Genomic DNA, 11,798 nt, shown 5'->3' with positions numbered 1-11,798 from the left:
CTAGAACTTACTTCCCTTTGCCAACAGCACACTCTCCTCAATCATCCAAAAAAAATTAGGCGAAGCGGGGACTGCAGACCACCATTTTGTTATAAGCAGACCTGCAGGCTCCATCAGGCTCCGGGAAACATCACCTGGTGTAGCTTACAGAAAGGAAAGCTCTTTGGTAAGAATGCAAAGTCCTGAAAGCCAGTGTGAGTCACCTCGTGGGGAGAAGATAGCATCCCAAAGTCTACCAAGATTTTAGGCTGGACCACAAGACTGTTTTATAGAAATAGGATCAGGTAGTCACATCAAAGGGCCGAACAAGACCATGAACCACGATTTAAAAAGAAAGGAAGAGGGAAAAAGCCAAAAAGGGCTGCAGGATGGCGAGAAAAGGCAGAGACGCAGAGGAGGGCCAGGGCGGGAGGAGGGAGTCTGGGAGGGAGGGGAGAGAGGAGAAAGCTGAGCGCGGACGTCAGGAGCCTCAGCTTGGGCAGAGTCTGGCGGAGGCACTGGGGAGCATGGGGTGTTTGGAATAATTACTGAAACCCGCGTGTGTCTGCGCCATCCTGTGGGTGTGGCGAAGAGCGGAGTGTAAACTCTAGCGGGGCTGGAGCACACAGTGGATTAGCGGCAGCAGCCTGCCAGCCTGCCAGCGAGCAGTGCGGGACCCGCAGCGCGCACGCCACCTGCACGATGGCCTCGTCTCAGGGGACGAACGAGCTCAAATTGGCCGACTGGATGGCAGCTCTCCCGGAGAGCATCCACAGCATCCCCCTCACCAATTTAGCCATCCCAGGTAGGGCGCACGGCGCGGGCGCCGCCACCTGCCCCGCCCTGCTTCTCTGCCACTAGGTGCTAAGTTGCCAGGGTGCCCGCGGGAGGGAACCGGGTCCCAGGGGTGGGGCTGGGGCCAGGCTAGCGCTGCCCGGGAGCCTCCGGCCTCTGGCCTTTCCCTAACCTCTGGGGACCCCGGCGCGGGGATCAAGGTGACTGCCTTGCCGCCGGGCTTTGGCAGCGGGCGGTGGCAGAGGGCTGGAGCGGGAAAGGCTGGGCTGTGGGTTGGCCCCCGGTGCCCCCTCCCTCGTTCTTCTCCGCAGACTTGGAGGCGGGGGGCGCATCTGGGTCGGTGGGGGACCGTGCGCTGTGAGCGCCGGCTGGTGTCCTGGGGGCTCGGTCCAGCGCCTGGAACTCCGACTCCATCCCTGGCGCAGAATCCAGAGGATTTGGTAGATTTCTCCGGTAGAACCTACCTGAGCCATTTCTATTCGTGGTCCCCGGTCTCCTTTAAAGAGACAAAGCGCTTCCCCGAGAGGGATGAAAGTTGAGGGACCGGCGGCAGCGTGATCGCTGCCCTTGACCCGGAGCTGACAGGGACGAGGGGCGGAGGGCTCCGGGTTGGAGTCTGGGAGGACCCGCGGGCCTGGGCGGGTGGCCACCGGGTGAACCGTGATCCCAGCGCTGTTAGCGACCATCAGCTCCCGGGTCACGAAAAGGAGCCCTGGCGGACCCTGCGTTTGCTGCTCCGGGGGGAGCCCTGAGCAGCGAGGCGGAGAGGTGGGGTTACCAGAAAGGTGATTGTCCTGGTGTCCCGGTATCCCCACAGCCAGGAGAACGGGAGGGAGCCTGGCAAAGCCGGGAGAGGCGGGAGGCACCAGAGGCTTCAGCATGGCGCGCGGCTGGCACCAGGGTCTGGGCAGGTCTCCGGGTTGGTGCGCGCTGGAGCCCCTGGCTGAGGTGTGCGGTGGGGAGGACACTCCAGGACAGTGGGCCGCGGCGACAGCCGGGACACGGCCGCACTTCCTTACCAACTGGACTTTCCACTTGGGCTGAAGGAGTGGATGCCTAATCCTTCTCGGTTCGGACCAGAGGACAAATTACACATTAGGCACAGGTGGTCCACACCTGCCCCTGGTTGAGCCCGATTAGGTTCAACCTTCTACCGCTTCTTGATTTGCTCCACCCAGCGCCCCCTCTCAGCCACTGAGGGGAAACATAATTTAAAACAAGCAAAAAGCAAAAGAAGGGATCTCTTGGAAATCCACGGGGCTCTAACCAGCAGTGCTGGAATGGATCAGTAGCCCAAGTCAATGGTCCTCAGTCAAGTGGATGTCTGGCCGCTCTGATAGGCACAGGCCACACTCTGAACACCAACCCGGAAGGGGAGAGGCTGTGTCCTTGTGTCCTTCTTTAGGAGGTAGCTTCCCAAGAGCCTGTGTGTCTCCAACTTAAAGGACAACCCAGCCTCTCCACTCTACAGTGCCTGCTGCCTGGGCGAGCCTGGGGATCGATCTTTTGAAGGAAATGGTAGAAATGCACAACTTTGTTGGCAAAATTCCACTCTCACTTCCACAGGAGTTCCTATCCTCTTTTTTCCTTCCTTTTTTTCTTTGGTTTTAAAGTTACGTTCACATGGCCTCTCCCTGAGCATTTCCCCACACATGGGAAGTAAGAGGGGCGAGCGGTGCTTGTCTTCTGATGTGTGACTCTCCAGAAACAGGGGTTAACAGCCTAAATTCATGTTGCTGGTTCTGATGGAAGCTATGACACTTACATTTCTTAATACTTACAAATCTCTTATATTTCTGTAATACTTCACTTTTCAGAGCCCTGGTATGTAGACCAGATCACATGATCCTTCCCCAGACCCCAGGAAGCAGGCATTGCTGGGACTGTGAACTCCATTTCACAAATGTAAAAGTTGCAGCTCAGTGAAGGCAAATGGCCTGATATCAGTTCAGAGATCTGACCCTACAGTGGTCCTTAGGGAAGAGCTTCTAGAAATTTTAGAGCAAAATGCTTTGGCGTTCGCATCTGGATAATTCAGCAGCAACAAGTACTGACCAGGATGGAGGAACAAAGAAACATGCATTAACAAGAACAGGGCAATTTTCCTTTCTCCCCAAGGAACAAAGTCTCTGACTTTGATGTTCTGGTATACTTAGAGACATAAGATGACGCAGCATTGGATGCAATGGGAATTTCCACCACTTTCCCAACCCCTGTTAGTATTACATTCCAAATGGACCCCCTGCAGAGCTTCTCTCATCCCCAATACATCTGAGAACTATTTCTTCAAATGTACATCCCCCGTCCCCTAGTTTTCCATGAGTCTGTAATGTAGATTTGGTAGAACCATACACATAACCCCAGGTCTAGAAATGGATTACAGCACTTTTCTGCATTACTCAACTGTGAGAAGTTTTGGAGGAAAAAAAGACATTCAAACTTTGACAGTCAGAAAAGACTAATTGGAGACTATTAAACACTAATGGAATAATTGCTTTAAAATCATGCTAATAGCTTCCTGGCTGCTACATGTTTACTTGGCCGGTTGCTAGAGCTTGAATTAAGTAATTACCTCCACCATTTAAAGCCACTCCTGATGCCCCACACAAGTGTTCCTGTGGAAGGAACTGCTGCTCTGTCATCCTCAAAACTTCAGGTTTTCCCAGGTGACAGAATTGGAGCATGAAGAGCTGCCTAATTAGGAGGCCATCCACTTGGGGCAGTTAAACCAGATGACCGGGAGGGACCGTGCTAAGAACAGTCTGCAAGTGTGAGGTACTCCCCAGCATGAGTGGTCTAGGTCTGTGACAGGGGGTCATTCTGTCCAAAACCTAAATAATGAGGAAGGGGTTCTTTCCCATGGGAAGGGTTTGTTATGCATTGTCTGGTAAGTGCTGAAAGTCTTCTTCATTGCTGGCCTCTCTAAACACTTCTCAGTGTCTGCATCTGGAATGTTTTCAGAACCAAATCTCTCAGTGGCTATTTTGCATCTAAATGGCCTCATGATTTGGTATAGACTGACCTAAGGAATCAAGCTAATAATTGGTGTTAGTAGTTTTCCTGTCATTTTATCTTTCAAAGGGATGGCACTGTCAGGATACAGGGACAGGTACTCAGACCTCAGTCTCATGTATCACTTATTCTTCTCTCTGATGACACCAAACAAGGTTTTCATTCATTCAAACATGTTTGCTTAACAATCCCCTGGCAGTCTGGGTGATGAATGAGGCTTCCTCCCACCACAAGCAGCTGAGAGAGGATGAACAGGATGGCAGTGGGAAGACAAAGTATAAAATGCAGGTGAAGGGGAGTCAGATGAATTTCTGGTGTGTCTGATGGACCTCTGGCATCTTTGAAGCAGAGTTTTTAATTCTATAGTCACAGTGGCTCCAGAACTATTGAGAAGAGATCCATCACGGGGCAAGCAAGCTGCTGCTTAATCTGACTAAGGTGTTGGTGGTCTAGGTCTGTGACAGGGGGTCATTCTGTCCAAAACCTAAATAATGAGGAAGGGGTTCTTTCCCATGGGAAGGGTTTGTTATGCATTGTCTGGTAAGTGCTGAAAGTCTTCTTCACACAGTACAGTACGTTGTGTTTTCTTGATGTTGGAGGAGTTCATATAGAGGATGTGACTGTCAGTTGACCCATGCATTGGACTCAGGCAATTGGAGTCTCCTCACACCCTCCCCGGTGCTTGGAATATTCGTTCTGCCCCCATTCCCACAGTGAGAGCCATTTTCAAGGTCATAACCTTTGAAGAGCAATGTGTTGTTGGGCCATCTGGATGGTATATGTGGCTGAACCCAGTTAAGGCATCTGTACAAGCTTTTAAGAGTCTGGCAGCCTAGTGTGGAGACTTCATCATGTGGCTGCCCAACACGAGCCTGGTCTATAAGCTCCCTTGCTAATGAGAGCTTCCACCTACCAATCTGGAGTGACCTGCCTCTTTCTTCGCTCTCTCCTTGCCCTCTGCGTTCCTTGGCCAATTTGTGAACCAGCATGTGAACAGGAATTGTTGATTATACTTTACATAGAAACACAGAAATGCTCCAGAAATCAATAATTGTACCTGTCAATTTTACTCATTTCTTACAGAAAATGCCAACACTGATGAAAAAGAACAGCTATACTTAGGCAAGGAAATTAGACATCCCTACAGCTTTGATTTCTATGTTATGTTTGCTTTTATTAGTTTTTAATTTCTTCCCTTGCAGCAATCTTTTGCCATCATCAGTTTTCCTGGAGCCAACTGTCTTCTTCCTTTTCCATGTAATTCACTATTTCTGTTTTGATTGGAGTGAGACGATCTACAGACAAATCTGGAACTGGATCTGATTGTGCAACTTTCTTTTAAAAAGCCGGATTTGGTCCCTCCCCCCTCGCCCCCCATCTTTTTGGTTAAGATGGTTATATGGAAGTTAATTTTTCAAAGCACTCACTAAGCAACAAAAATGTTTAGGATGAATATCTTTCTTGTTGGCCTTTCCAATTCCCAGTTTTGCTTTTGTTAAAGAGGAAAATTAGAATATCGGAACATAATTTATTCTACTAGGACTTTTTTCCTGAGTAGTTGAATTGAATCACCAACTATTTTTAATCAATACAATAAGGTGATGCGTATGTCATTTTACATACAGTTCATGAGGAGTTTTCTCGTGTACACATGTGCTTTGCTCATGTTCCGTCAATAATCGAAGGCCTTGCTACTCAGAGTTGGGCCAGGGGCCAGCAGCACGGGAGCTGGGTAGAAATACAGCCCCTCAGACCCCTCCCCTCAGGATGATTTAATCAGGATCTGCAGTCTAACAAGATCGCCAGGTGATTTACATACATGTTTAACATTCGGGAACTGCTGCTTTGAGGTATCTCTCAGGGAATCCTTGTTGTAAGTGGCAGAGCCAAATTTAAATATGCTTGTTTGACGAAGCTCTTCCTATCGGACTGTGCAGTCTCTCTGTGAGTGTTCAAATTCACCACCAGGCTGAGAGCCAGAGCCCCATGTTTGCTCAAGGCTAATGGCCCAGGTTGGGAACATTTCAGTTCTTCATGCACCTTGAACAATAGATGTGATTCAGTTGCTACTTAAGTGTTCAGATTAGGTCCTATGATAAATGTAAACATTTCCCTTCATTTCCTTAAAGTCCTGCTGCTCATTGACATCAGCCATCAGCAGCACTTAAAATCCACCCACCTGGTGATGCTAGTGGTCACTAATGACGATTCAGGAAACATCTCTGATGGTCCTTCATCCATTTGGTCTCATTCCTTGTTGAGATATTTGAATTATATTTATAGGGTGCAAATTCAGTCAATTTATCTGTAGGCTAGAACTTCTCACTATTGCTCTTAAGCAATAGTGGCATCACGAATACAAAAGTTAGTAATAAGTAGCATCAGAAAGCCTTCAAAAACAAGGTAATTAGTACATTTTGATGGGAAGAAAATGATCAGTCTCGTTTGTATTTGTCAACCGTGCCTCATTTATTTCAAGCATGGTGTACATGGAATGGAAAGATGCTTAAATGTGGCTATAACTCACTTGTTTGAATTTTAATTATTTGGCATAATCAGTGTTCTAAAATAGTTTTAAAAATTTTAAAGCCATTTCAAATTGCTGCAATGGATATTGCCATGTTTATATGTTAAAGCTCACATGCTTTGCTCATAGGAAAGTTTCTTAGATTCTTACTTAGAGTTTATTTTCTCTTATTTAATTCTAATACCACCCAAACAAAGTAGAAAGAATAAGTTACAAAGAGAGGAATAAGACTGTTGAGTGCCATACATCCGCAATAACAACAGGGACTATTTGTGAAGAAAGACTAACCAATGAAAACACAAAATGTAAAATCTTCTAAATCCTGACAGCCCAAAGGTAAAATCAAAGTCATATTAATTGTCAGTTTCAGCTACTCTGAGGCACCTTCATAATGGACTTCCAAATAGTTCTAGAAATCTCTGGATAAGTTCTTCAGTCTTTTATAAGCCAAGTGTGGGGGCTACCACATGGTATCTATCATTTTCCTTCTTTCCTGTTTTGGATTATTGTCACTTTTGCTCCTTTGACCTCCAGAGGGACTGTGCTTCCATAGTTTTATACCCAAAACATTATTGCTGCTGGCAGTCCCATCAGAGCCTGTACTATGTCTGCAGAGGCCCAACATTGTGGATGTTAATGTGTAACAAGGGCCCTGCACTCCACTGTGATCAGAAGGTCCCAGCGCTGGTCCCTCTCTGTGGAAGCTGCTGATGCAGCTCCTACTCCTGCTGACCCTGTGTGTGTGCCATCACTACTGAGCTGGGAGTGCCAACAATGCCAAACTTGTAATCTATTGCCAAGCAGAGATGCCAACAGAAGAATTCTTAGAACTTATATTGATTATTTTTGTTGTTGGCCTCTTGCCCTAAGACTTAAGTATGAGCTTATGAGAGCTGCGCAGGGGTCAATATACAGGATAGATTTTATTCTATACTCTGCATCATTCTCAGTGTTAGCTCTGTGTGTATGTGTGTTGACTTTCTCTTAAGTTAACTCTTTTTTCCAAGAAGTTTCTTGATGTTTCTTGTAAGTAGACCTCTGGTGGGTGCTACCTAATTACTTCTCCAGACAGATTCAGAAGTAGGGATACAGCTGGGGTCCCTATTATTCCCAGTGAGCAGCCTTGGAAAATGTAAATAGAGCCAACGAATCTGATATACTTAAAGTCATCCCTAGTAGCTCCATTTTTTTAAAGCATATTAGTAGAGTAATTGCTCCAAGCCTTCGAGAAAAGGTTAAATTTTACACACATGTGCACACATATGCACACATTTTAATTGTTGTTGGTTAAAGGTGTCAGCGCTGATATGATGGAAATTTTTCCAATTACCACCAATGAGACTGGCCTCTTATCCACAAGCATTAGTTTTTGGAAAGAGAGAACGTTTCCTTGATTGGCACTCAAGGAACTCCTCGAACTCAAATCATGGGATTAATATCCTCGAGAATCCTATATAGTCTCTCAGGTCTCCTTGTCTAGGTAGCATTAGGATCAGTCTCAAGATTGGAGACTGGAAAAGTATCTAAATTATATATTCCAGAAGGCAGAGAAAAGCAAGAGAGAAATCTGCCATGGTTCAGACAGAATCAGAATTCTGCCACCAGAAGCTTTCTACAGCACCATATGCTTTTATTATGCTCTATTAAGAGAGGAAGCCAGGTCAGGAAGAGGGGCAGGAGGCAATGATTAAGCATTCTTGAGGAGCAGCCAGGATTAGTCACCTCCAGGGATCAGGTACTGAAACAGATGGGCAGTGACTTGCTAGCTGTGCTCTTACGTCCCCATGTTCCATTACGGATCCTGGGAGTGGACAGCCTTACACCACTCTATCCTAAACTCCAGCTAATAACCGTGTTTCCCACAGAATTAGTTTTTATGAAGCAGCTGTGTTTATCCTTAGTCAACATTATAAAGGATGGTTGGGTTCCTTCATTCACGTGGAGAATTTTTATTTCATGAAGGATTGCTATGATGAATGGCAATCCTAGCTGACTGCTAGGCTTTCCTGGAACCCCTCTCTGGCTTGTTGGGGATCGAAGTAGACACACTTGAAGGAGTCCTGATGGGCGAATGGGAACTTACCTCAATGCACATCTCAAGTCATACTTCCCTGTAGTCATATGGAGGAGGAAGGGGAGGAGGACCACCAGGACTGCTTTAGCCCAGTTAGCCCTAAACACATTCCTGCCAGGACCTGCCCTGAGTTTCTCCCAGAAAAGAAAGGTGGTCGGGGGATGTAAAGGTCCTGCCTTAGATGTTGCTAGAAGGGAAGGCTGCAACTGTGAAATGTTGTTCAGTTTTTATTACTCCCTCACATCTTCCTTTCTCTTTATATCAGCTCAAATTCCTTGGGTCCAGCAGAAGAGCCCTACTTTTGAAAATATCTTTAATTCCCTTGTCTTCCTCTTTCTTCCTCTACTTACCTGGAAAAACTCCAACTCAGCTGAATTCAATTTTCTACCTATCCCAATCCCAGACAACTTCAGTGGCTAAACATTTCTGGAAAACAGTACACACCCTGGATACCTTGGACTCACTAGAAATTTCTGACCATGAATCTTACTGCACATCCCTAGTAAATTTATTTTCCTATTTTCTGAGATGATAATTTCATACCTCTTTATGCTCCTTAAATTCACATCTTCCCACCTCACTCTAAACTTATGAATTTACTTCTTATTTTATGTAGATGCAAATAGATAAGAACTTCCCATTTCTCATTATTAATTCATCAATACTCCTGCACCTGGATATTCTGCTTTATTTAATTTTATTTTTCTGCATTTAAAAAAAAGCCTCCTTTGACTGCATACCTGCCTCTCTATACATTGCACTGTTTCTCTGAATTTTGTAGAACTATCTCCTCTCTTCAGGTTGTTATTCCCCTTTCTATCCCTAGCCCATACTAATTACATTATTTTCTCGCCACTGCACTAAAATTGTTTTTATGAAGGCTGCCAATGATCTATATTTTGACAAAGCTAATGGCTCATTCTCTATTATTTTATTTCACCTTTCAGCATCATTTGATGTGGCTGACCACACTTCTTTTCTTGAAACATGTTCTTCTTTTGCCTCCTTAATGCACTTTTAATTTATTACATAAAAAATATATAACACAAGATTAATCCTCTTAGCAATTTTTGAAGTGTATAGTATTGTTAGCTGTAAGCATAAGGGTGTCAGCAGAGCTTTTCATCTTGGATGACTTAAACTTCATACCAATTAAATAGCAACTCATCATTTTCCCTTCCACCAGCTCCTGGCAACCACCCTTCGACTTTTTGGTTTGATAAGTTTGACTACTTTAGATACCTCATATAAGTGGAATAATGAAGAATTTGTCTTTCTGTGACTAGTTCAGTATCCTCAAGTTTTATCCATGTTGTAGCATAAGACAATTTCCTTCTTTTTTCATGGATGAATAATAGTCCATAAAAGCTTAAAACAGTAAAGTAGGAATACATTTATCCTTGGAGGTGAAAGATCTGTACACTGAAAACTATAAGGCTTTGATGAAAGATTTTAAAGATACAAATAAATGGAAGGATATTTTTTTTATGGATCAGAAGAATTAGTATTATTAAAATATTCATACTACCCAAAGCCATTGATTGATTCAGTGTAATTCCTATCAAAATTCTAATGACATTTTACACAGAAATAGAAAAAACAATCCTAAATTTTGTATGAAACCACAAAAGATCCTGAATAGCCAAAGCAATTTTGAGAAAGAAAAACAAAGCTGCAGAATCATAATTTGATTACCGTAGATTCATAATAACCATTAGGATGGTTATTATGAATCTACAGTAATTAAAATAGTGTGGTACTTGCATTAAAACAGGCACATTGACCAGTAGAACAGAACCAAGAACCCAGAAAAATCCATGTGTATATGGTCAACTAATATTTGAGAAGGGAGCCAAGAATTCTCTGTGGGGATAAGACAGTCGTTTCAATAAATGGTGTTGGGAAAACTGGTTATTCACATGCAAAAGAGTGAAATTGGGTCCCTAGCTTATACTATATACAAATATCAGCTTAAAATGGATTTACTTAAATATATACCTGAAACTATAAAACTCCTAGGAAAAAACATAGGAAAAAAGCTTCTTGGTATTGGTTTTGGCAATGACTTTTGGATATGACACCAAAAGCACAAGCAACAAACGCAGGAATAAGTAAGTGGGACTATATCAGACTAAAAAAATTCCTGCACAGCAAAAATAAATAAATAAATCAACAAAATGAAGAAGCAACTTAAAGAATGGTAGAAAAATATTTGCAAACCATATATCTGATAAGGGGTTAATTTCCAAAATACATGAGGAACTCCAACAACTTAACAGCAAAAAATTAATAATAGTAATTGGATTTAATTGGCAAAGAGGACCTGAATAGACATTTTCCAAAGAACATTTACAGATGACAAATAAGTCCCTGAGAAGATGCACAAAATCACTGACCAGGGACGTGTAAATCAAAACCACAATGAGATATCACCTCACACATATTGGAGTGGTTATCATCAAAATGACATGATCGACCTGGCTACAGATTCTGGGGGGCATCTCAAACCCCTGCTGGACTTGTGCTGGTGGACTCCTAATTAGAGGGCGTGGCCAGTTATTTCTTCAGGATCCCATAGCCTCTCATCCCCTCTGGTGTCTGTCATCATGCCCCGCATCTACGTTTGTTCTCAGCAGCTTCCTGGCATTGATGCCAGGTCTCATCAGAACTCCAACACAGCAAGACTACAGCCAGCTCCTTGGGAAGCCCCTGAAAAGCCAGAATGTTGGCCACATGCCCTACTCTCTCTCCCCACCAAGGGACAGGCTGCCAAGCTCTACTGGCCTGTGTCTGGGGTACGGCAGGTCCTCTGGAGAAGCAACAGGCCACTCGGCGTTTCTGTCCCCAGTGGCCCCTGTCATCTGGAGGATGCTGGGTTTCACGTGTGCTCCAGACAGGCAAGACAGAAGCCAGTTCCTCAGGCAGTGCTGCCCGCCGCCCCCTCCCCACCCAATCACATTACAAATATGATCCAATCTTCCTCCCCAAAAAGAAGCTGGGAGCTGGCACTGGGAGTTTTCTCCCAGTCGTGTGGCTCTGTGCCAGGGGGAGGAACTCTGGTGAGATCGTGCTGCAGATTTTCCTCTCGGCTTCAATGTGGCTGGCTTCACACTTGTCTGGGTTTCTGGATGTCTCCTAAAGGGAAAGGCTCATGTATTATTGAAGTCGTGTCTCCACAGGAGGAAGAAGGGTTTGGGGCTTTCTAGTCTGCCATCTTGCTAATGTCACTCCTTACTGAACTCTCTTGTGTTTCCAACTTCGTGGGTTGTTTCCTTTAGGTCATCTGTACTAAGTATGTCTTCTTATCTTTATATATAAAGAAATGTAGGGGTATCCAGGGCTCAGGCCTTGATCTCTTTTTTCTATAACTATACTTTTCCCTTAAGTACAACATCTAAACCTATGGCTTGA

The 11,798-nt window shown here is 44.8% G+C and overlaps 1 protein-coding gene across 1 annotated transcript in view; it reads left to right on the top strand.

Moving 5' to 3' along the window:
• Positions 1 to 465: 465 nt before the first annotated feature.
• The window catches only part of PLCXD3 (phosphatidylinositol specific phospholipase C X domain containing 3), a 128,039-nt gene continuing 116,706 nt past the window's right edge, over positions 466 to 11,798 (top strand). The window contains exon 1 of the mRNA XM_006774553.2: positions 466 to 784. Within this exon, the coding sequence (XP_006774616.1) occupies positions 682 to 784 (103 nt within the window). The 5' untranslated portion in view covers positions 466 to 681. The remainder of the gene's footprint in view (positions 785 to 11,798) is intronic.

Source organism: Myotis davidii, unplaced genomic scaffold, assembly GCF_000327345.1.
Source record: "Myotis davidii unplaced genomic scaffold, ASM32734v1 scaffold348, whole genome shotgun sequence".
Lineage (NCBI taxonomy): Eukaryota > Metazoa > Chordata > Mammalia > Chiroptera > Vespertilionidae > Myotis > Myotis davidii.
The sequence above is the reverse complement of the archived record's forward strand: the minus strand, read 5'-3'. Positions and strand labels throughout refer to the sequence as shown.